The following is a 24,639-nucleotide window of genomic DNA, read 5'->3' on the forward strand; positions in this document are numbered from 1 at the left end:
GGGACCCGGAGCGGGACCCGGGCCGGGGCCGCCGCCCGGGACCTTCCGCTTGTGCTGCTCGATCATCGCCGCCGCCGCCGCGCGCCGGCCCGTCCCGCCCCCGAGCCCCCATTGGGCGGCCCCGCCGAGTCCTCCCGCGCTGATTGGCGGAGAGTTCCCGGGTCGGCGCACTCTGTGATCTACTTCCGGCGCTCGGGTGACGAAAGGAGAGCAGAGGCAGTGCGGCAGGGTGCTGTGCACGCTGATTGGTCGCTGGCGCCGGAGGAGGCGGGAAGGAGGGAGAGCGCCAATATAGGTAAATATGATTGGTTAGTGCGGTGTCGCCTGCGACCACCGCGCGCGGCAGTTGGTGGAGCGGCGCGTTGCCTTGGGGAGAGGGGGAAGCGGGAGGGAGCAAAATGGCGGCGGCGCCCTGTGGGGGTGAGTAACGGTGGTGGCGAGTAACGGTGGTGGCGACGGTAGGTCTCTCGCTCGCTCGGGTGCCAGTCTGGCCGGGGCATCGCGGTGAGGCCGGACTTCTCCGTCCGGGTCAGGCCCGGCTGGGCCGGCGCCGCTTGGGACCGCGGCCGGCGCCTGCCGCAGCGGTGCGGGCCGTCGCCGAGCCGCCCCGCGGCCCGGAGCCTCCGGCAGCCGGTGCGACCCTGCGCGAGGAGTCAGTGTCGCGTTGTAGCCTAATTCAAAATGGATTAAAGAATGTGTTTTATTAATTGGCCTGGTCGCAGGAGGTAGTTTAAAGTGCTAATTAAATGTATCTCTTTAAGGTATCTCTCTGAACTCGGGTTACGAAGCGGGTTACTCCACAGCGCAGTGATGGGCAATGAGTTCAACCAGAGACGGCCAGGAGGTGACAGAGGAGCGTTGTGGGTTGCTCCCAGAGACTTTCTCGAGTGCGTCCTGTGAGGTCTGAGGTGATGGAGCCGCTGCCTGAGCTCTACGCTATCTTCCAAGGAGAGGTGTGCCATGGGGCTGCGGCTCACAGCCAAAATGCTGGGGAGCGTTTGAAACGTGGCTTGTTTCATTTCGTTTAAACGATTGGTTAGTTCAGTGGTGGTTTGGGAAACTGTCAGCTACATTGCTCATTTATGTAGATACATGTGTATGTGTGTGCACATATATGTGTGTGTGTGTGGTTGGCTGGCCACTCTTGCTCTAGAGTTATCAAGGAGTGTTGTCTCTCACCAGCCCTGAAATCTAAAACTGAAGGAAAATATGAGAACCATTTAGCTTTCTCTTTTTGTGTGTGCATATTTTAACTGGTGGTTTGAAAACAGGACTTTTACCAAGGCTCTTTTCAGATATTGTATCCATTTTCTTCACAGGTTGCTACCGTAACAGAATATGGGGCATTTATAAAAATCCCAGGCTGCAGGAAACAAGGTTTGTTTCTCTTAGTTTGTTCACGCTTAGTTTCATGCTAACTTGTTTAGGCCCTGCATTCATCCCCAGAACAAAAGATTTGGCAACTTTTAGAAAAATACTAGAACTTCTCCTTCTCTTTCCCTATCTGATTTATCAGCTAGCTCAGAAAAAGTGTTGTTAAATTAGAAAAAGAAATACAGGTTCTCACAAATGACTTAAAGCATAGCGCTACATTTGCATTAATACAAAAAAGACTCAGAAGATTACAAGTGTGAATTTTTGGTAACTTTAGGACATCTTAGAGAATCATTTTAAGGTATGGACAAACTACGGAAAATTCCTAAAGATATGTAATTTGACCAACTTATTTCTGACTAGTTTGCAAATTGAATAAAGATGACTGAAGTGGGCTTCAAATAAAAATAAAGCAGAAGAACTGATTTAGTTTTGTTTATAGTTGTGGGAAACCTGCACAGTAAAATAAAACTAGTCTTACAAAAGAGGCAATTAAAGCTGGATGTTCTGTTAAGTGCTTATATGCATACAAATAACCACCTCTCCACTCTCATCTTGAAGTGCACACTTACTTTAGTGCCAGTTCTAATACAAGTTTTTGGATGGAAGTGTGACTGCTGGAAGGGTGTCTCTTTGAGATGCAAACATGCCCTGAAATATGAGCCTAGACATCAAGGTGTGTTTCCGTATTTAACCTTCCTTGTATAATCCTGTAGCCTGCGTATGTCATTTGTGTAAGTTTGAAAAAAATATATATATTTTTTTCTGGCTGTATGACCTTGCAAACACGACAGAAGATCAGGTCAGCCTGGGTTTTTAATGGTTTTGACATTGGCGGCAAAGTATTGCGCTGCTGATGCGTGAAATGTACTTCTTGTTCTCCGGTGCTTGTGTTGGTTTTGGAGGACTGACAGGAATAGAGAGGTGTTAATGCCTGCTAAAATGAAAGTTTCTTCCATGCGGGCACCTGCTATTTTGAGTACAAAGACGCTGCGTCAGGGCCTGCTTCTCTGACAAGCTGTAACTTAAGATCTTAAATATGGAAAGTCCAGTTTCCATTTCCGGAGCTAGTGCCTCAATGGGCAGTAATGGGCACCAGCTCATTGCACATGGTGCTGAATCATCCAGCCCCGGGGGTATCCGGGTACAAATGAAAATTTGGACCGATGAATCCAGTCTGGAGGCTGTGAGAATGCTATCTCCCTGTTGCCTGCGGCTTGATCGGATCCCACAGTTTTGCTTGCATTTGATTCATACAGAAAACTTCAGGATCGTTTCTGTAGTGACGGTGGTGGGAAGGGGGAATACGCAACTATATATATTTGGGGAGAACTGTGCTTTTCTCGTAGCTTCCTCTGTCTCTTCTGACATCTGTTGTTCTGCTGTGCGTCGCCCATACTTCCTAACAGCATAGAGTAAATTTGGAGCAAATGTTGATGAGCATTTAGATGTTTGGAAACAAACCTGATTGATTAAACCAACTGATTCTCATCTGCCTAATGTTTGGGAAACTAGATGCTTAGTTTTGCTTCGGGAAGCCTCTTAGCATGTGCCCTCTGACTCCTAGAGGACAAAACTGACATTCAGTAGAGACTTCTTTTTTTCTTCCCTTTCTTCTCTTCCAAAAATATGACCAGGCCTTGTTCATAAGACTCACATGTCATCCTGCCGTGTGGATAAGCCCTCAGAGATAGTAGATGTTGGAGACAAAGTATGGGTGAAACTCATTGGAAAAGAGGTAATGTTAATTCTTGTTTCTTTAACACTGTGTAAATAAAGTATACTGCAAAACCGGTAAACTAAGAACTATTAGGTATGCAGAAGCAGTGTGTTCTGGTTGCTTTATCAAGTGTATTATATGTTCTATTTTACAAACAGATGAATTCTGCTCACCTTCGCATGAGACTTTGGAAAGTGACCCTCTGTGACTTGCCACAATGCAGTTCATAAAAGCTTTGCGCTTAAAAGCAACGAAACACTTTCCTTTCTTTTCCTATATACCTGTTTGCAGCTCACACCCCCGTAACTGTGTGACTGGTGGCCAGATGAGCGATTTGAGAAGATCCCAAGATGAGAGCCAAAATAAGCACAGTCTGTTGACAGTTGAGAGACAGGTCCGTTCTTAGGAGCCGAGTCTTTTATTTTCAAGGAAAGATCTTTGGCAGTGAATTTTGCCCAAGAGAAAATACTTTGGGGTTTTTTTTCCTTATTATATTGCTTTTTGGTGCACAAAAGATGTGATGCTAGGTCTATCTTCTGTATTTAAAGATTCCTTGGAACAAAGTCTCTTGTTTTGGTGAGCCACTGAAACAATGAAAATAGACTATGTTTTTAGGGAAGAAGGGTGAGAAGGGTGTTTTTTTTTTTTTTTTTTAATTCTTTTTGCAAAAGCATGTAGTTTGAAACCTGCTGCCTTCTAGAGATGAGAGGATTTTGTCATAATTGCTTTACGTTTCAGGTTTTATTGATCGATAATAGTAGGGTCGACATAAAAAATGGATCCTTTGTGGTGATCTGTGGTGTGGCCTTTTCTTTTTTTTTAACTTTGTAAAAATTTCTTTATTAAGCTACTGTTTTCTTTATCTGAAACGTAGTTTTTTGGGTTCCTGGCTTCTCCGCTTCAGAGGCGAAGGGCAGGAGCATGTTGGAGAGGTGGACAGTAGAAGCGTTCATTGTTAACCTGCTTGCAAGCAAGTGCATGGATTTCACAAGTAGGCAAAACAGAACAGATAGTAGCATTAGGGAGAATACGGAAGGTTGTAAGAAAGACTTAAGGTTGCGACCTTTGCTCTTGCTTCTAAAGTGATAGTGTGGCAATCAAGGGCTTGTTAGGATTCAGAAAAGAGTAAGCCCCTAATACAGATACTTAGAAAGCTTCTAGCCTTTTAAGAGGTTAGAAATGCGAAAGGGGATATAAAGTCTTATTTTTCAGGATGCAAATCTGCTAAAGGCCCAGGGGAAACTCCCTTATGGGTGGATTACTTGAGAATTATAGCAAAGTTCCTAAACGTACCCTTTCTTGTACAGCATTTTGGTTTGCTTGTATTAAATGCAGAATGTTAATCTGAATGGACCTATAGTTTGATCTTGTTGTCTTATTTCTGAGGTAGCTGCTTAACATACTCTGTTTTATTTAACTAGAATACTCTAAAATGTAAATATAGATAAAATATAATAGAACAAAATCATTTTCACATAGTATCCTGGCTTTAGTAGTTCCTTCCAGTGCTGACAATTATATTCCTTCTCTATGGGCGACCTGGCAGATTGTATTAAAGTCACTGTCACTTCCTCTTCTTGCTCCATACCTTTCTCTTTCAGATGAAGGACGACAAACTGAAACTTTCCCTCTCCATGAAGGTCGTTAACCAAGGAACAGGAAAAGACCTGGATCCAAACAATGTTTCCCTTGAGTAGGTAAATCTACTGAGCAGAGTATAACAGATCAGACAGGTTGTTACTGCCTTTCATTCCTGGCCTTTCTACCGTAATAATTCTTCAGGTCCTCCCTCTTTTGGAGGATGAGGGGTGCTCCTTGCTGAACCCCTCGGAGACGGACTGGTGACTGAAGGCGTGACAAGGTACTCTCTTGGTTATGCTGATTAAAGGCTGGCAGGAGCTGGTGGAGGGAGAGCTGCAGGAAATTCCAGCCCTTTGCGGCCTGGCAGGATCTTAGTTCTTGCATTTTTTGATGGCCACGTGCTTTGTGGTGGAAGGACTGTTCATTCTAGCTGTGGATTCATCTCGTTTTCACGTACAGTGAAATCAAATATTCTCCTTAACATGCTCAGACCTGTCAGAACTTCCTTATGTGTCTTTTCTTGGGATATCTCTTGCAGGTCAAGTAAAATTTGTTTGTGTTTATCCTCGGCAAGTAGGAGTGTGTATTTATTTACCTACATAATGCAGATGTTAGTATAAAGGAAGAAACTGCAGCTTCTTATCTTTGCCTGCTTTGTTTGGAGAGCGTTCAGTGGAGCTCAGAGATAGAAGAAGCCATATAATGTGCGTTAACAACGTTAACATTATTCTAATGAGTAGTTGGTCAGCTCCATTCCTTGGTTTAGCTGACTAAGGGATGCTTTTAGAGCAATACTTAAAAAAACCCTTGTATTTAGACTGTGTTCCATGTAAGTATATGGATTTAATGGTGAAGGTGGATTGATGATTGAACTCTTCTTCTCTTTCCAGTCAGGATGAGAGGAAGAAACGTACATTCAGAGACTACACTAGTCAGAAGATCACTCTTGAAGCTGTCTTGAACACTGTGTGCAAGAAATGCGGTTGCAAAGGTATAGTCACGTAGGCTTGTTTTGATCTTTTGATCTAACCTTTGTTCGAGCTAGGTTGTGGCCTGTAGATATGACTGTGGTGATGCCTGCCTCGTGATTGTGTCTCCCTGTACAGGGATTGAATTTTACTTCCAAATGTCTTTTAAAGGACAACTGCATTTTCCATCGCTTTTCTTTTGTCAAGGAAAGACTTAAATGAGTCCTTCTATTAAGATTTGTTTCTTAAAATCACATCCGTTTGAACTTTCTCTAAGGAACCATTCTACTGAGCACAGTTCTTTTCTTCCTGTGTCTGTTTCGATGCGTCTTACAGCTGAGCTCTTAATCCAGTTTTCCATTTTAAGACATAAACATCAGCTTCAGCTAAATCGCTTAATTATGGCAAGAAAGGTCAATGGGAATTACTTTGCTGGTTAGTTGTTAGGAACACTGTTAGCTTGCGAGCAGCTCTCTTAGAGCTGAAAACAAGCTTTTTTACCTGGTGAGACTTGTGTTTTGCCTAGTATAGAAATGGAGAGTTGGCTTAACTGATGCCTTTTCTAGTAAGTTTTGCTGTCCAGCTGCAAGTTGCTCTAGTGTAAGTTAGTAAAGTTTTTTTGTATGTGGAATTTTTACTGCACCTTGCTTATTGTCTTATATTATTTGGCCCCGGAGTAGTGGTTTTGCTGGAGTTAATACTAATCTAGAGAAGGTTAATGAAGACTGTTTTAAAAGCAGCTGTTCTAAATGCTAACATGGTTCTCTGCAGTGGTAGGTAACTATCTTAAAATACTATTTCCAAGAACCCCCAAAACTTTAAACTAGATTCTAGGTATTTGCAGTCTACTTCTTAATGATGATGTCTACTCATAAAAGCCAGGCAGATGCTATCTAAGTGCAGTTTCCACTACAACTGTTAATAGATCAGCTTTGATGTTTGCAGAGTAGAACCTGATTGAGCTGATTTCCCATGTGTTTGTGGCTTTGGTCTCATTTACAGATGTCTATCGCACCAATTGACTCCCTTTCCCATCCACTGTTTTGTGCTGCTTAAGCCATTGCCCAGACATGTCTCTACTAATTTCCCTGTTGAGACAAGAGTGGCTTAGTTTTGCCTGATTAATCTTTCCGGAATGACTTGTGTTGCACTTGCTCCGCTGGCTTGTATAATCTGGTCCTGTAAAACTAGTTGGAATGCTAGGGAGGGGGGAAAAAAAGTGCAGTGTAGAGTCTCATAGTGTGACTAATAATAAAAAGGTTGTCGTCAGCACTTTATCTGAAATGCAGTTTTAAAAAAGGTCTGGGTCGCTACTTTGAACGCTGTTTTGCAGGTCATTTTGCCAAGGAGTGCTTCATGCAGCCTGGAGGTACCAAATATAGCCTGATTCCGGAAGAGGAGGAAGAAGAGGCAGCGACAGCAGAATATGAAAAAGATAAAAAGACCAGTCTGGCTGATGATTCTTCAAAAAAAAGAAAAAAGGTACAAGGTGCACTTTTGCTAGCCTAGAAAAGTGGGCCACACGTGCTGTTCGGTAGAGTTACGTCTGTGATTTAGTACAGCAAGGTGGGTATAAGTAGCCCTTTTGGGGCTGAGAAAGAAAGTGGCTCTGTTTGTGCAGGTTCTGAGGCAAAACAGGAATCTCTTCTGCAGACAGTTTAGTAGTTCTTACTTTCTGCTTTTATTCTTTTTTTTTTTTTTTTAAACTATTTCTAAAACCGCCTTGTACCATAATGCACAGCCCTGTCAGGCCCTGCAGTGAGAAAAAGGGATTTTTTTCTTGGCCTTTGTGAGGCCCTACTTAAGTTTTCTGAATTTCTGTGACTCTTGCCGATAACTTTGTCTCCCCTCTTCTTTCACAGCTGTTGTCCATTCACCTGTCTTTAATCTGAACTAAATGCCCACTGCTGCCTTGATGCGGCAGGTGTCCTGACCCAGCCTGTGTGATGTGAACTAGGCTTATCTGCACATGCCAGGGTAAAATCATAGGTTGTGTTTGCACAAGGAGCTTATTGCATTTCTAGGCTCTAAAGTAGTCTCTGTCCACATGAACTTTTCGAGAGATAGACCTTTTTTGTCCAGTGTTTGAACTCTGGCTTCAAGAGTGTGCTGGAACAGCACAACGGGTATAGAAAGCAGGTGGGACTTGAATCCAAAGCAGAAGTGTCTGGTGGTCGGGCTGCTTATGCAGAAATGCGTCTTCCAGTTCTAGACTTAAGTAAATAAACTGTTCCATCAACCCTTTCACAGCCTGAGTCCAGCTTGCCATTACCYTTCCAAAGCCTTCTCTCCCCTGCCACTGGCCCTTTGGTCTAACTGTATCCCTGGAGAGTGGCAACAGGCAGGGAGGGTGGTGGGATTTCTAACGTCTAGAAGCAGGACAGGCTGAAGAGAGGGAAAACTTTGGCAGAGGTAGCGAGGGATGGTCTGGCCGTAGTTTTGTTTCCTTGTTGCGAGAGAGGCCCAGCAACAGCGTTAGCATTTGCGTGGTGGGAACTGACTTCTGAGGGCTTAGTCCCCGCTGGATTGCTGGGGGGCTGCGCGAGCGCTAGCGCTAGTACAGGAGAGTGCAAACAGCGGGTACGGGGAAAGGACAAGTCCATCTGTTTTGATGGCAGCCCGCATTTAAATCAACCCAGAGCGATACTGGGAACCAAAGTCTCACCTCCAGTTGTGTTTTTCATTGGTAAGGTGTTTTTTTGGAGCTTGGGTACGTTCTTATCTGGGAGGAGAGGTGCTGTTTGGGGGATTGTAGGTGGTGGCTGCACCAGAGCAGACAAGTCAAGTGTGTAGTGACTTTCCTCGTGTTTGCCTCTGCCCTGTGGCATACCCATTTCTGCCCGAGAGTCAGTACAAAATTATGCTGACTTTAATTTGATTCCTAATCTGCAGTTCTTGTTTGCCCAGTAAAGCTCAGAATAGCTCATCCAGTAGTGGGAACTTGAYCTCTCTGACTGTAGATCCTGGTACCTGATTCCGTCCCGAGAGGTATGCTCTGCTTCCCCGAAAAACAGGCTCTTGTCCGAGGAATATCTTGGACTTGTATGGCAGCGTAAGAGCAGCACTCTGCAGACAAAATACACCCAGTCGTCTTTTTGTTCTGGTCTCGGAAGCAGGCAACTGAACCGAGTGATCTCTTGGATCCCAGGCTAACTGCGACTCTCGCCTTTCCCGACTTAAAACATCAGCCTTGTGTCTTACTGTGGAGAGGTGTGAGACCAGGCTGTTGGCAATACCTCAGCAGGCCTGACTTCTCTTGCCTTTGGTTCTCTTCCCTCTAGGAGTGAGGGTGGCTTATCTGGTAAAGATTCGCTTTGCTTTACGGTGGAAGTAACTGTTACTTAAATGGTACTGGGAAGAATTATACTAAAGAGGTGCACAAATATTCCTTTATCTTATCAATGCCTGTCCACTGAGGGTACGGATTCCCTGTGGAGTCTTGCCCTGCTGAGACTACAGGATATGTGGGTCACCTTCCTGAATTTGTTACTAGGTTTTTTTTGTCTGTGGATTAACAGCCTTCCTTTAAATGTTGCTTGTTCCTTTGATCTCCTCCCTCCTCAAGGAGGAGATCAAAGGTTTTCAGATGTTTTCCAGTGCTGGAAAATAAAACTTTGAGCTTTTTGGAGACAGGATGTGGGATCCTCAAAATGAATAGCTTCCTTGTTGTCTCGGGTGCCTGCTGTGATCTTGTCTGGGAGCCACCATGTGCTTCCCTGCTTGCCTGGAGCCCCAGGGGGATTTACACAAAATCGAAATAGCTCAATCWACCTAGTAACAATTGCTTTGCTGACCGGGTCCTATCCAGTGTTTGTAGCGTAAAAGTAGAGCTTGCAATTTTTAAACGAATACGTAGCAGTTCCCTATCTACCAAACATCCATTTAATGACAGAGCAGTAAATGAACAGCCAGGAAGGTTCGTACATCAGTATTTTCTTTCCCTGATCTGATGCTTCGTTGCAGTCCTCCTGGTGCTCTCCCCAGAGACTCCTCTCCTTACAAAGATGCTCTGGGGTCCTCACCCCCTATATTCTCTGCTCGCCTTTCCCATGGTCGCCATCATCAGTAKTTTATGCCCAGAGTCGCTATATAGCTGGCAATATGGTTCCCAGAGCTAGCATTAGATCMTTCCTGGTTTAACTGGTTTGCTGCTCTTATCACAACTTGTAAGACTCTCCAGAAAAAGTGGTCCTTCTGTTATTAACTTCAGACCCACAGATGGTTTTTAGACCACCTGAATCATGACCAAGATGGAACTGAGGAACTCGGTGTTTTCACTTTTCTCCTGCCTGAGCCCTGCAGCATCTACTGGAGAAAAGACAGCTGAAGACTTTAGCTCTCTGTACTGGCTTAGTCTTCTGGTGTGACTTTGGGCACAAGTTTTCCTGGTTACAGATCACCATCTTAGTAACGTGAGGGCATTGTCCTGTCTCCTGTCGACCCTGAGAACATAAATAACTTGGAGAAGCTGTCACAGCGCTATACGGAAGTACCAGAGAGCATCTGAAGAGTCTCTGACAGCTGCTCAAGCATGTCACTGCATCCCTTTCGCTTTTATTCTCCTTGGGTCACAGGGTGAAGGAACTCCTATGGGAACACTGCAGTGAGCCTGTACTGAGCTTGTRTAGGAGGGTGGCGTGCTGAGAAAAAATAAACCCTCCTGATTCTTCTCCTCGTCTGTCTTTCAGGAAAAGGTCTTCTGTTCTCAACCCCCTTGCGTTTGCATCCTGCGTGGCTGTGCCATCTTCTGCTCAGATACATTGATTAATTTATCCCTGGTGTAGTTTTGTGAAGGTCATTGGAGTTGCATGATAAATGTGACCTGCGATCGCTTTTCTGCGGTTTGCGGCTGTTTCTCTTGTCGTGTGAAAGACTTCCTTGAAGTCTTACTGCATATGTTGTCTCCTCGCTTAAAACCACACCTTAAATCGTTGTTTGTTCAGTGACCTGTAGTTCATCAAGCCTTAGTCCATCCTAATTCCTAGCCTGCTACTTGTTTTACTAGTTCCTAAATAGCATTAGCTTAAGGCATAGCGCAGCCATGTTCACTCTCTTYACACGTATGCTGTTCTCTTTTTGTCCTCTTCTATGCTTTTCTAAACTTTGCTATATTTACATAAATGGCCATATGCCGGATTCTTCTCATCAGATTAATTCTAACTAGTTCTTAAACAAGGGATAGAATGATATCCTGGGATTTACATGATAAATCTTGTTTGGAATTAGGCTGGCATGGTAAAAGTTCCCTTTATTTTAAGAATAAAAACCTAGCAGGTATACTGACACCTTTTTTGGAGATGCAGAAATCCTGGAAATCCATTCTGATTTTTCACAAGGGCAGACACAAATTCTCAGAACGAGACCATAACTCCACAGAGGGTTTGGTGAAAGAATATTTAAACTTCTTGGTGACTTCTGGACACTCCCCTCTTATCTCAAAATCAAATACCTTTAGAGGGAATGAACTGTTGCAACATTCTCAAAACACAGCCCCAAGCAGCTCTTCTTTACGAAGAAGAGGAAACAGAACCTGGTGTGCTAGCATGGTCGACTCCTAGCACCAGCCTTTTCAGAAAAGCTACGATAATATGAAAGTCAGCTCTTTTAGCCGGCTCTAGCTTCCCAACACAAGTCTTGTCTTGAAGTCTCTAATGTATAAGTTGGTTCCATTTTCTAGAATTATAATTTCTGCGTGAGTTGGACAAGACGTATAAAGAACCGTAACATCCAAATCTCCATAATTCTTGGCTTTCTCTGAGCATCTTTACATTTGGAGTCTGGACAAAATCGTAATGTTTATACAAGCACAGTGTTTGCAACACTGGGCAAACGCCTGGGTGTGGCTTTAGAACAGAGCTGAGCTTAGCCTGAGCTTCATCTGTCATYGGGGATCAATTCTGGAGGCCAATTTGCAGCTAGGGCGCGGCAAGGCTTTGCTGCTGTAGCTGAGGGCGAAAATTGGGCCTTTACTTTTGGCACTGTCGTCTCTGATGCGTAAACCGGAGAAACGCTCCCCTCTTGTGCAATAGCGGCAAGCTCTGGAATCAGTTCCGTGTGGTTAGTAACCAGCAGGGCACAGGAAGGCAGTTTAGTGCTTATCATTCGGTATCAGGATGTTGGGTTTTTAAAGGAATTGGCAGCCTAACAGAAAGATATTGCTTGTACGGAATGGTTTCGGAGCCCCGCTGTCTCGTGCTGTAGAAAATGTTGAACTCTCCTGTAACTGCTTTGCTCCCTGCAGTGTTTGCAGTCTAGACTGTTTGCCAACGTCCAGCGCTGCCCAGTTGTGTGCTTTTGCCGCGGTGTTTGCGTTAACAGGCTGGAAGTACTTGTTCTGTGCTGGTTTGAATGCTTTGGCTGTTAAAATAGGACGGTCTGAAAAAGGAGACTGTGATTTTTTTTTTAGCCAGCGCAAAGTCCACATGTGCACTTTTATTTCCCCTGTCGTCCTGAAGGGACTGATGTGACATCCTGTCTTGTCTTTAGCCTTCACACGCTGAGAAGTTTCCCAAGCTCTGGAATGAAACTCTGTTACAAGGTCTCGTCAAACTTTCTCACCATGTGCACAGACTGGAAAAGCTTGAGAAAATTCTCCTTGCTGCATCGTTTTCTCTAAAAGATTTAACTCTTTACCATCATCRTTTTCCAAAGACTGTTGTGACTTGGTTCTACCCTTAATCTGTGGATAAGGGGTTTTGTGATGACTTTAGTGTCGTCTCGCAGAAAAACCTAGACTTTGGCAAATCTTGAAAGACATCAATTATCGTAGCGCTATTATGGAGCTACAAAAACTGATACCTGCCGAAGATCTGCTGGGTGTAGAGTAAACTAAATCCTCCACCCTCTCCTCTGAAGTCCTGGAGGATTCTTTGCTAGATGCGCAGCTCCAAGCCTTGCGTTTTATCTTTGCTATTCCATCTCCCTAAAAGAGTTGCTCTGTTTCACATTAAACAAGCTACTAGTTGCCTTTCTTCTGTGCCCTTAATTGATAGCCCGTATCTGGTGCGATGACACACAATCCGTGCTAAATTGATGCCTTTAGCTGAACCTCTTATGGCCCTACTGCTGCGGGAGAACGTGTCTTTTTAAATGAAACTCTCCCGACTCAGCTTGGCTTCCCGTAAGCCCGTATATTAATCTTCATATAGAAACGGAACTTGTCCTGAAAGCGGCTGAAGCTAATGGAAGAACTGTCTCCTGGGGGAAGAGCTAGGAGAATCCAGCCTTCTCTTTGTGCATGTCCGTATCCTTGCTGTAGCTTTGTTCACGTTCAGCTAATCCTCGCTTAGCTCGAGCGTCTCGCAAAGACGTATCTGAATTCCTGTGCCCTCGTGCTCTGTTCTTACCCAGGCGTACGCAGAGGTTGTTCTGCGCTCTCGCCATTGAAGCACTGCTTTTTCCAGAGCAATTTTGTGAGAATTTGCCTTTCGGCGGAAGCTTAAGGGAGGTGTTGGAGCGCTGTCAGCAACTCGGTGAAATACCCTGTGCCCTCCCTATCGATGCCTGCCTAAATTAGAGCATGGACTTAACGTTCTCACCTGCCTTGGTGAGCTGCTTGGGCTAAAAGCACCTTGAAGCCTACAGCAAAGCCGAGTCAGGGTGTAAAGTGGGTTATTGCAGGGGATTTTTTCCCTCTTTGCCTCCTTTTTCATACTGTGTTCAGCAGCTGCTTCTGGCTTCCCTTGCTTACAGATAAGTGCTAGTGTCTTAGCTTGCAGCGCGGTGGGTGAATCTGCACACGCTGCGTTTTTTTGCGCTTCCTTGTGCAAAGTGAGTTTTCTTTCTGTGGACGCTTTCCAAGCAATTATCAGCCAGGGTGGTGGTTGCTTTTTTTTCTTTTTACCCTGGGTAGGGCGGGTGTGGAGCAAGCCTCGGGCAGCACCCGCAGGCATCCGAGGGAGGTGAGGTGACTCAGCGTGGCCCTCAAAATTGTCAGTGCCGGATTCGCACCTGACTGGCTCCCATGCACAGCCCTGTGCTGTGCGTCTGGCTGTGTTGCAACAGGTGGAAATACTTTCCCAAATGGGTCGTTCTCATTTTTGTACAGGTATTTCTTGCACGTCTACTGCCGCTCGCTATTGTTCCCCTTGTGTAATCATGCATTTGTTTTCTCTCCCTGGCTTAGTTGTTCTTCTAGGTTGGGCTGTGGACGTACGGCAGCCGATCAAGGAGAGAGGCCTCCCTGAGGACTCGTTTTGTCTGAAGTCCTGCGGCTTGCGCAGCTGAGCCTTTGGGCTTGCTGCTCCTTTCTGGCTCTTCGCAAAATGAGGGCACGGCGCTAGCAGCCCTGCCAAGGCAGGGGTGATTTACRGCAAGGCTGTTCCGGTAAAACTCTGCGAGCCCAAGGGTGGCCTTGAGGTCACTGGGGACCCTCTCGGCAAAGATAATAAGCTGAGCTGTTGGCTCGGGGACTCCAAGACTTCTCCCATTACGCGGAAGAACGTAAATGATGTTTTAGATGACAAACACTGAAGGTGTTAGCCGTTAGACTGTTGTCCATCTCCGACTGTGGTGCTCCCTAAAGCCTCTGCACACCTGTGCTCTGAGCAAGCCATCTCAGCCTGTTTAAATTGGGGGCGGAGGGGGAACATGGCTGTTTGTCTGGCTCACCGAGACTCCTTCGCCCGGGCCGGTGCCACGCTGAATGAACACCCTGGGCTTCTCCCACCCGCTGGCACAGGCTCAGCAAACTCATTACAGTTGCCGAACGGAGAGCTTACCCCTCTGGAGGTGGTGAACATGGGAGGCAGTGCCCAGCTAGGCCAGCGGTCACGGCTCCTTGTTTGCAGTCCGCTTTGAACCCGTATTCGCGAGTTTGCCTTCATTCCCAGTTATGGTCCTAGCGGTGCCGTCTCCACCGCTGAACTGCGGGGAGTGGTTTTACAAACCCAAGCTTTAGTTTCACGCGTAGCGGGAGGGGATTCCTGGGCTTAGGCAGCGCACGAGGAATGCGGCATCTGTTACTGTAGCAGGGTGACATCAGACTAAATGAAATGCATCCAGTAAAAGATAGAGTGTGAGGAGGGGGGAAAAGAGCTCGGCTACAACTGGGAAAAATCCTAATGTAGTACACTTAATATTAGTACACGTATTATTAGGACCTGGCTGCGTAGTTAAATTACGGAGGAGAATAGGACGCTGTTTTGCAGCAAGTTGCAGAAGGGTTGTGCCCAGTCTTACAAGTGTACCAATTCCAGAGCAGTTAACACACATATATCCTTCAGGAATGTGTAGCTCACTTTAAGTAAAAATGCCAGCATATGGTTTAGTCAAAGCGGCAAGATTGGCTTGCTGGGTTACATTCCTTGCTGGTGGGGTCCAGGCCTGTCATGGGCAATTGCGCTGGCTTGGTTTGTCTTACTGGCCCATCTCCGCTTCCGGAAACCCTGTTTTGCTTCTTTCCTATGTCCTTTTTATGTCCTTGAACTATAATGAAAACTCACGATACCTGCTTGCACAGGAAGGTCTGGTTTTAATGTTGATGCGACTGTGGAAGAAATCAGTGGTGTCTTCTTAGAGGTTAGTGTTGCTGGGCTTGAACGGAAAGCCGGGACCCTTACTGCTCTTAACAGTCTTGATGTGCTTTATAAAATATTAAAATCACTTAGTGTTTATGGGCCTACTCATCTGAATGCTGTTTTCACTTACTTTCCGGGATCTTGTGGGTGTTGGAGAACAGCATCTCTTTTTTTTTTTTCAGGAAGATCTTTCTTTTTTCAAAGTCTCTTCCTAAAATATACCCCCCAAAACCTTATGTCTTGTTCCAAGAGTTGGTTAGCATAATAATTTTGTGGGTAGTCGGGGAACTAGAAAGGCGAGTTGAACTGGCATCAGGCTCACGTTTGCTTATTCTCTGCAAAAGCAAGCCAAGCCAGCTGGTGCCTTCGATCCACTTGTTCTCCTGTTTAATTTAAAATCCTAGAGTTGGAGCATTCCACTGCTTTTGCGAGTGGAAGCGAGCATGCTGCCTGCACAGGCAAATCGGATCCTCTCCCTCAATACCGCTATTTAAATATAGACAAATTGCTATGCTGTGTCATCAGATAGCCTGTCTGCTTTGGGATTGTCCGCCTGACACGATTTCGGGGGAAGGCACGCTGCAGTACTGATTTTAGGGTAACCTGTGCTTTGTAGTTAYTGTATGATGCCGCAGAATTGAGGGTTTAGATCCCTTTCGGAGTTCTTACAATATTTATTCCAACACCAGCTATTTTTATTCTACATGTAAATGTCAGGTCCCTCTTGAACCCTGTAGCTTTTGCCTCAGGGCTTCGCAGAAATAAAGTATGGAGAGCTCCTTAATTCCCGTGGCTTCTGCCTGTGTGTGGTGCAGAAATGGTGGGAAGCCGCAAGAGCGGGAGGATATACGGTTTGTTTGGAGGCCGTGCAAAGAGAGCACGGTTATTGCTCGCTAAAGGGCACGTTCCCCGTGCCAGCTCCCCTCCAGAGAAGGTCGAGAGAAGCTTCGAATTTGAAGAAGTAGGTTTAGGCCTTTGTGGTGGGAGGGCTGGTGTCAGATGCAGCCCATCACGGCTGCGYTGGGGGCCGTGGYGTGGTAAGAACCCGTYGCSTTTCCGTGCTGGGAGGTGAGCGGSGCCTAGCAGAGCAGAGTCAACTCGCCTCTCTCAGTAGACCTAAGGTACGTAACGGTGACGTTTTAGACTCCTAGAACGTTTCCCTGGCCAGCAATTTCTGGGATTTTGGCTGGGCTTGGGCTTTCCTGCAAGGAGAAGGGTGCACTGTCAGTAGTGCTCCATTGCATTAGCATTAATTTCCTGAGGCTCTGTGTGCTGATGTTCTGGGGGAGCCAGGGGAGGCGATACTGACTTCCAACCGGCTATTTTAGAAACCCGTTTTGTTGGCAAAAGGCCTCATCCTGCCAACATCTATTAAAGGTAATAACGTTAACTAACTGAGAAAGCCCTGACTCTGGAGGGATTGCAAGGACTCTCTTATGGTGATGGTGAGTAGCAGTTTTGAGGCTTGGATCCTCACCACCTCCACTCTGTTACACTGGGCCTCGTGCGGTTGGGGTCTAACGCAGCTAGTTAAGCCCCGAGTAGCTGGGGCAGGAGCTGTGTGTATGGTCCACGTCGGAGAACAGGCTCAGCTCTGTGTCGCAGCTTTGAAGGCACCTGTTACGGAGAGCGGCTCGCCGCCCGGGTGAGCGGAAGTGACAGTTTTTCAATGTGCAGGGCTTTATTTCTTTTCATTTGATAGGAGAAGAAGAAGAAAAAGAAACACAAGAGTAAGCAGTCCTCCGAGTCTGACTCTGACAGCTCTGACTCCGACAGCGATGGGGCTCAGCCAGCCAGCAAGAAGGCCAAACATTCAGGGAAAGCCAGCAAGGCTCAGAAGAAGAAGAAGAAAAAGAAGCATAAGAAAAAGCACAAGGAGTGAGGGAGCAGACGCGAAGGGGTACCGACRTTGCGAATCCCTGGAAAATACTGCTTGGGAGAGCAGAACTGAATCAGTGCATTCCTTCAAGGACAAGGCATTTCCTTCTTAAAAACTAATGCTCAGCCTGTGGTGTTTGAGATTTTGACTTTGATACTAGTTGTCCGCTATCACCTTAGACATGGGCTGCCATTTTCTCCCACCAAGGCCAGTGGGTGTGCCTGGGAAAAAAAAAACAGGCTAATTCCACCCGTTCATCAGCACCTCTCCCATCCTGTAGCCTCGTGTTTCGCTGGGTAAGCTGCCGGCGCTGCGCGGCGGCTCCTTTGGACAGTGGTGGCCCCGCTGTAAGGAGCATGCATGACATCCGCCCCTGGATCCCGTTGCCTGTAAAAGGTGGAGCTCTGCTGCCTGGCTGTGCTTCCCCCTACCAATCCCTGCCAAGAGCTTGGGGTGGGGGGAGTTGTCGCCGGACCCTGCAGCGAGGCTCTGCCTTCCTTGCAGCTCTGCGCTCGCCGGTCACCGCTCTGCAGCTCAGGCTTTTGCTCCGCACGTGGTTTGTCGGATCAGCGTAACTATGCGGTAACTGAATCGCAGCCCAATACTGTCATCTCGGAACAGCTCCGAGAAAGGAGAGCCGATATCTGTGCCGTTGCCTGTTTCCTTTCCCAGCATAAGGCAGTATTATAACTGCCTCCATGCTGGAGGGGCTTCATTCATGGTGACAGCGTGGAGCCATTTGGCTGTGGTCTAGAAACCCTCCCTCCGTTTCATTCATTTTGTCTGCAAGCATTTGGAGCAGGAGACCCAGAAGCGACTCAGTGAGCGGAGATACTTTAAGTAAACATTGTGTGGTGTGTTTGCTGGCTTTGTAAATGATGGAAAATAAATTTATCAAATCTCCGTTGAACTTTGTACTGCGTTTTCCCTTCTGTGCGCTCTGCACTTCGTCTCGGGCAGTAAAACCAAGGCGTACCTGCACGAGAGGGGAYGCGGCTTGCATGGGGGCTTTTTGAAAGTCTGCTTAGGACAGGGAGGAGAAGATGCTTGTGTAGGAGCCCTGGTTGCTTTCTAGAGGGTTCCTGGGCTGTGGAGCTGCTGAGGTGACCCCTAAAAGAAGCCTGCTGGAGCAGAAGGCAAAGCTTACGGTGTGTTTTGGTAACAAGGTGAAATAACGACTGAAGTATAAATCTTTTAATTAGACTCAAAGGTCTCTGAGGAAGGAAGCACAGAGGCTCAAGCAGTCCTGTGCTGCAGTTCATATCTAGGCTAGTCACTGTAGACCCTGGTGACCACAGAGGAAATCTGGGGGGAGCAATTCATCCCCTCTTCGAGGAGATGTTTAAAAACGGGCTGGCTGAGTCACTTGTATGGCCACTGCCTCTAAAGGGAAGCGAGAGTGACTGTTTGCACGCTCATCACAGCTGTGGCTTTTCTCACTGCTAAGGGGGTAGGAGGCTTCAACCACCCTCTAGAAGCAGGCTGGCCCATGGCCCTGTCCTTCAGTGAAAGTGGGCAACTTCCAGTGCTCCTCACCCCAGTATGAGCCCATCGTGGCAGGATTGGGCCTCTCCCAGGCTGAGCGGGGCAGATTCGAGCCCCAGATTGAACTCYACCACCTCCCCAGGGCAGAGTCTCCCTTCAGGCAGGCCCCTTTCCCAAACCTGGATGCGACGTGCACTTGACCTTGGTTTCTTGGCTTCTTTGCCGTCAGGCGTAACATCAGATGATGCTTTGGCAGAGAGCGCCGGTCTGGATTTGTGGTGGAAAAATTACTGTCGCTGGAATGGTGTGTGCTTGTACGCTGAATGATTTATAGCCGAGCTGCCACTGTAGTAAACTAATATCCCCCCCTGAAAAAACCCCAAACAAGCTGAGTGTCCATCTGCCCCTGCTGTGGCTGCATCCTGCTRAGGTTGATAGGTGGACTAGCAGAGACTCTGAATCCACGGAGCGATAGTGGCCAAACTGGGCCAGAAAAAYCCGTTTGGGGCTAGAAAACCCGTAGTGAGCTGTGCTGCCATCCCGGAATCGGCACGYGTGTGGTTTCGCTCTCTCCCGTGAGTGACGTCCCCATGAGGCCGGAGCGTTTGGCATGCCGAGCCCACGGGCAGCCTATGGACACCCCTTTCTCAGCTCTCCCCTCCCCGGAGCCCCCCTCCTCAGCAGACGGATCCCATCTAGCACCAAGCCAGAAGAGCAGAGAGCATCTCCGATGCGGTCGGGAGGGACACGGGAGCGATGTAATGAACTAGCCCAAATCCCGCAGCATTTTCCAGGCTCCTAAAGCCCAGGCTGGGACAGGATCCCYACCACCACCACCACGCATGTGTCAAAGAGCCTTTTTCCAAGCAAACCACTCGCAGAGCTGTAACAACAGTGGCTTTATTATTTTCCCACACGGGTTCTTCYGTTATTTAAAAAAACAAAAAACCAAAAAACCAAAACCAACACAACCGAAACGACAACCCGAACCCCAACCGCCCCCACGAGACAGCGGCGATCAGGGCGGCGGCGGGGTTCGGAGGGCTCCGACGTCAATGCGAGTCACCTACAAGCTGCCGCCGGAGGAGGAAGACGGAGGGAGGAGCTGGGGGGGGACCTCTATGTCGCCCTCTCGTAGGTCCGGGTGGAGACCACGCTGCCCATGGTGAGCGTCTGGGGGCAAAAAAAAATAAATAAACCGAAGCCGGGTGGTTAGGGGGTGACGGCCCCTCACCACGGCTTGAAAACGCCTTTCCATCCGCTTACCAGGATTAACTTCCCATCCTTCAGCTCCCGCGCTAGCGACGTCTCCTTCCCTTCCCACTGCTGCGTGTGGACGAGTTTGCCTCCCTCCAGCTTGACCACGGACTGCGGGGAAGAGATCGGAACTTGCTGTCACGAGGGCAAAGAGGCTCCGGCCTCCGTTTCCGGCTCTGCCCACTGAGCGGCATCGCCTCGGAAAGTGCCAGCGCTTCCCGGGAATCCTTCCTGCCCAAAACCAAAACTGCGGCCAAAACCGCCTTGGCCGGGGAGCCGCGGGTCCCAATAACCCGGCCGTGGGCACGGCCATGGTGACCTTGCCCTCCGCTGGCCCTGGACCGGTGCCACCAGCCCTTCCCGGGGCCTCATCCCGCTCCGGGGCTGCCTGCTGCCTGCGCTGCCTGCTGCCGGCAGGGACCGAATAGGCAGTGCGAGGTATCGGAGCGCCCCGAATCGCGGCCCYGCGGGGGGCTTGCGGAGGGGGCCGAGCGGGGAAAGGGGCCGCCGCGCGCCCGGCCTGGCCCGCTGTTTGCGCGGCCCCGCTGTTGACTCAGGCCCAAGGTTAGCGTGACAACTGGCTTCGGCCCAGCGGCGGAGCCCGGGGTCGCGCGAGGACAGGCGGCGCGGCTGCCCCGGCCCCCCCCAACCCCGTCCCGCCGAGCCAGGTTCCTGGCCCCCAGGATGCTATTTCCCCCCGTTGTTCCCCCAAAGGATTTCRGTCCCCAGCTGCCCCCAGCCCCTGCGGCGTCTCTCCCTGTCCCAAACTCTCCCCAGCACCCAAGGCTGGAGCAAAGCTTCCTCTCCACGTGCCCAGGTCGGTGCGGGAAGCAGAGTCTCCTGGAGCCTCCAGGGCTCGGGTAGCCCCCCCATGGTCTGGGTCTTCCTAAGGCTCATTTCCCCCCCATCTCAGATGCCTCCATGGCACAGGACTCCCCATAACTTGGGTTTCCCCATGGCTTAGGTCTCCCTATGGCTTGGTGCTCCCTCAGCTCAGGTCCCTGCATGGTTCAGGTGCCCACGTGGCTGGGGTGTCCCCCCAGCCTGTGTCTCCTACGGCTCAGACACCTCCACGGTTTGGGTCTTCCTAAGGCTCATTCCCTACCCTGGCTCAGATGCCTCCACAGTGCAGGTCTCCCCATAACTTGGGTTTACCTATGGCCCAGGTACCCCCATAGCAACATGGGGTTCCCAGCCCAGGTGTCCCTCCAGCTCAGGTCTCCCACAGCTCATAGACTCCTTCAGCTTGGGTCTTCCTAAGGCTCATTCCCACCCCTGCTCAGATGCCCCCACAGCACAGGTCTCCCCCTAATTTGGGCTGCCCCATGGCTTGGGTGCCTCCTGGCTCAGGTCCCTGCACAGCTCAGGTGCCCATGCAGCCTTGATGCCCCATAGCTCAGGTCTCCCCACGGCCCAGGTGCCCCCCACAGCACATCAGACCCCGCTGCCCCATCTGCCTTGGCTCCACAGCCTCTCCCTCCACCCCAGCCTGCACCCGCTCTCCTTCCTCTCCTTTGCCCTCCCTGGCTGCCTGCCAAGGGGCACTTGAAGGGCACGTCCCTGGCCCGCGAGCAGCCGCTCGGYGCCCTTCACCCGTCCCCGCTGCACACGCGATGCCAAGGTGGTTTTAACATAGTTTCCACCAGCCTGAGCCATCCAGCCACGCTCAAGCGCTGTCACGAGATGGGGCGGGCAGCACCCAGCACGAGCCCAGCGCCAGCCGTGGCCGGAGCCTATAACCAGCCRGAGTCGCACATGGAAATAGCTCCCYSAGCGAGAGGAGAAGCAGTGGGGGCTGCTCCAGCCGCAGCGGGATGGAGGACAGGGACACGCTGCCACGGGTCTGCTTGGCACTGCCACCTCGCTCGCGCTCGTCCCTTGCTTCAGCCCGGCCGCTCTTTGGCCACCGCGGCAGCTCCGATCCTGGCTCTGCCGAAGGCTGGGTGCCCTCACCCGGCGAAAGCACCCAGCCCTTGGGCTGTGGCTCCCTGTGCCGGGTGGGGACAGCCACCCCCTCCTGCCTCCATCCCAGCAGATCCTGGACCTTTCCCTGCACTCAACAACCCTTCCATGGACAACGGGGTTGTGGGGAGACCTGCTCCACCACAGGTCCAACAAGCCCCAACTTCATTTTGCAACACAACCACCCCATCCGCACCAGGCTGGGGGGACGGGGATGCCGGCTCCCACGTGCCGAGCGTGTTTAACGGAGCGTGGGACCCTGCGGCCGCACGGGGCCAGGAGGGGAAAGTTCTCTGCAAAAACATCTTTGCTAGGAAAAAACCCGGAGGCGGGGGAGGATCGTTCCTGCGAGGGGAAGTGTCTCTGCAGGGGGGAAAGAGACCAAAAAAAAGGAGGTTTAACTCCATTCTTGACCTCTTTCACCCTGCCAACACATCTCCCCTCCTTCCCTCGCTTGCATGGGAGGAATAGTCCAACTTGGCTCTTCGCCCCCAGCAAACGGCCAAGGAAGAGGGCRGCTCTGGAAAGTAACCGAGCAGAAACTCGAGTCTTTCCTGAAGAGGGTGTTTTTTCTCCTACCTCTGCCCTGAATTAAATCGGAATCGGCCCAGCGGGGTGTCTGAGCTGCTCCATCCCTCTTTGCTCACCCTGTACAAAGGGGACAGATCTGCCCAGCCAAAGCTGCCCGAAATGTGTTCCTTGAGCAAACGGGCTCAAAACCCAGTTCTTGTGACCCTTTCCCTGCTGGGATGCCTCGCAAACCATGAAGCCGGGCAAGATCTGCCTTCACGCGGCCCCATCCCCTGTTTCTCTTGAGCAAGTGTCTATTCTGGGCCGGGCAGTGGGTGGTTGTGTGTTTTTGCTCTTGCACAACCTTCCCAGCAGCTCTGTGCCCCGGACAGCCCAACTTCCCTGGCTCGTACATCCCCTGGGGCTGTTACAGCAACTCCAACACCTTGTGACAGCTTTTCTGCAAAGCCTGGCTGCAAATCGGGGGGGAAGGGATGGTTTGCAGAGAGAGGGGAGGGCAGAGCACCAGGCCCTGAGGGCAAGGAGTTTTTTTCAGTTTCAAAGAAAAGGGGATGGAGAGAAGGAGACAGACCCAGAGCTGGAGGATTCAAGCCTTGAACTACTGCAAGGACGTGGCCATGCCCTGATAAAAGGGTGTTTGGTGGAGGGCAGGTGCTCTCCGAGGGACCCTGGAGAGCTTCTCCAAATGCTGATGCTTGGCACCTTGACCGCCCCTGGTCCCCAGGGGGCTCCCGGCCCGCTGGCTTGGCTCACCTTGACGTGCCTGTCGTCGGCGGTGGTCTCGTCAAACTCCTCGCCCAGCTTGAAGCTGATCTCTGTGTTCTTGAAGGTGCTCTGGGTCTTCACGGTGACCTTGTCGCCGTCCACCTCGATGATGGTGGTGGGTTTGGTGAGGCCTGCCACCTGCCTCGTGGCAAAGCCCACACCTGTAGGGGGGCAAGGGGGGGGTAGTGAGGTTGTGCCGAGGGGCCGGAGAGCGCCCGTCCCCATCATCACCCCTGCCCATGGGCAGCCCCCAGCCCTTCCTCCCTCCCTGCAGCCGCCCCGTGTCCCGCCGGTCTCCGTGGGGGCTGGAGGGCGGTTGGGTGCGCAGCTCTGGGGGATCGCTCAGGGCCAGATCCTGCATMCAGAAACACCATCCTCCAGCCATGAATCAACTTTTGGGGCAGAGCGGGAGCCAAGGGGGTGTCCCCTGCCCTCCATACTGCCCTGGGGCCGCTCAGAGGAGCCGCAGCCGGTGCCAAGGACCAGGCTGGATGATGTGGGGCGAGGAGGAGGGATGAAGGACGGAGAAGAGCAGCGGCACTGCATCCACTCACTCCTTCCAGCGCCGCAGTCCTCTCCCTCCACCCTACCATCCTTGGTCCAAAATGGGGGGAAAAAAAGCTGTTCCCACCCACCGGCTCCTGGGAACGCCGGGAGACGCACATCCCTCCCGGGGGGAGCAGCGGGACAGGGAGCCGGGGCCGTGGACAGACCCCTTTCCCAACCCACCGCGGCCGTGGCGATGCGGGTGCCGCCGCGCAGCGATGCGGAGCCRCAGCGCGCCGCTCCGCGCCCCGCGGTGCCCCCGCATCGCCCCTGCCCGCCGCAAGCCCAGGCCGTGCAAAGCCTATTTTGTTTTTTTTCCCCCTCCCCTTTTTCTTTAAACCCATTAAAAAGGGAGGCAGCCCCCCCCCTTCCTCCCCCTCCTCCTSCTCCTCCCAGCGTGCAGGCGCCGCAGCGCTAAAAGCCCTTTGTGCGAGCCTGGCTGCTCGGGAGGTGAAATATAAAGGGGAAAAAAAGGGGGAAAAATATATATAATAAAAAAAAGGAGCTTAACCGCGCCCGGGGCGCGCTCCCGGCGGCGCCGAGCACGTTGCGGGGGCCGCGGCCGCCGGTTCCCCCCCCGCGCAGCGCCGCGCTCACCCAGCGCCTTCATGTATTCATCGAAATTGGCCGAATCCACCAGCTTCCAGGTGCCGACGAAGGCTTCGACCATGGTGAGCGGGGAAGCAGGAACGGGATCGAACCGGGCACCGCGCCGCCGAGCCACGGGGCTGCGCCGGACCCCGCCGCCTCCTTAAATACCGGCGCCGTCACATGACAGCGGCGGCGGAGCCCCGCGCTGCGCCGCGCAACGCTGCGCGGGCGGCTCGGCTGGGCGCAGCGCGGCGCCGCCCGCGGGGGGAAACTGAGGCACGGCGTGGGCGCGGGGCGACGCGTGTGATCCCGGCCCCGCTTTGTGTTGGGGGGGCGCGTGCAGTCGCCCCTCTGCTCGGGGGGTGTGTGTGTGTGTGCGGGGACACACGTGATCGCGGCCATGTGCAGCGTGTGTGTGCAGGGACACGTGTGATCCTGGCCATGTGTGCAGGGACACGCATG

At 50.5% G+C, this 24,639-nt stretch overlaps 2 protein-coding genes across 8 annotated transcripts; one reads left to right on the top strand and one right to left on the bottom strand.

The window, feature by feature from the left end:
* The first annotated feature begins 330 nt into the window (after positions 1–330).
* Positions 331–17,950, top strand: ZCCHC17 (zinc finger CCHC-type containing 17). 7 transcript variants are annotated; one of them, XR_003255260.1, is made up of 9 exons: positions 331–420; positions 762–953; positions 1,320–1,377; positions 3,012–3,112; positions 4,696–4,787; positions 5,566–5,666; positions 6,977–7,125; positions 7,506–7,620; positions 16,864–16,951. XR_003255260.1 is itself a non-coding variant. In XM_026076268.1 (8 exons), the coding sequence occupies exons 2-8, from the start codon at positions 912–914 to the stop codon at positions 17,041–17,043; spliced, it is 723 nt and encodes a 240-aa protein (XP_025932053.1). In that variant the 5' UTR covers positions 331–420; positions 762–911; the 3' UTR covers positions 17,044–17,950. The 7 variants fall into 7 exon arrangements, 5 of the variants coding, with proteins under 5 accessions (XP_025932053.1, XP_025932058.1, XP_025932056.1 ...); XR_003255259.1 differs by lacking the exon at positions 16,864–16,951 and adding an exon at positions 13,769–15,265; XM_026076268.1 differs by lacking the exon at positions 7,506–7,620 and having other exon boundaries at positions 16,864–17,950.
* A 1,459-nt stretch (positions 17,951–19,409) lies between these two features.
* FABP3 (fatty acid binding protein 3) lies at positions 19,410–24,332 on the bottom strand. The gene is made up of 4 exons (XM_026076310.1): positions 24,184–24,332; positions 23,029–23,201; positions 19,792–19,893; positions 19,410–19,698 (listed from the first exon to the last, which is right to left on the bottom strand). The coding sequence occupies exons 1-4, from the start codon at positions 24,254–24,256 to the stop codon at positions 19,645–19,647; spliced, it is 402 nt and encodes a 133-aa protein (XP_025932095.1). The 5' UTR covers positions 24,257–24,332; the 3' UTR covers positions 19,410–19,644.
* Positions 24,333–24,639: the final 307 nt, after the last annotated feature.

This window comes from Apteryx rowi, unplaced genomic scaffold (genome assembly GCF_003343035.1).
Source record: "Apteryx rowi isolate R43461 unplaced genomic scaffold, aptRow1 scaffold_43, whole genome shotgun sequence".
NCBI classification, from domain to species: Eukaryota; Metazoa; Chordata; class Aves; order Apterygiformes; family Apterygidae; genus Apteryx; species Apteryx rowi.

Coding starts and splice junctions, on each gene's coding strand:
- FABP3 (XM_026076310.1), bottom strand. CDS start 24,256: ATGGTCGAAGCCTTCGTCGGCACCTGGAAGCTGGTGGATTCGGCCAAT. Junction 23,202..24,183: donor TGAATACATGAAGGCGCTGG/GTGAGCGCGGCG, acceptor GCCCCCCTACAG/GTGTGGGCTTTGCCACGAGG. Junction 19,699..19,791: donor AGGATGGGAAGTTAATCCTG/GTAAGCGGATGG, acceptor TTTTGCCCCCAG/ACGCTCACCATGGGCAGCGT.
- ZCCHC17 (XM_026076268.1), top strand. CDS start 912: ATGGAGCCGCTGCCTGAGCTCTACGCTATCTTCCAAGGAGAG. Junction 1,378..3,011: donor CCCAGGCTGCAGGAAACAAG/GTTTGTTTCTCT, acceptor AAATATGACCAG/GCCTTGTTCATAAGACTCAC. Junction 5,667..6,976: donor CAAGAAATGCGGTTGCAAAG/GTATAGTCACGT, acceptor GCTGTTTTGCAG/GTCATTTTGCCAAGGAGTGC.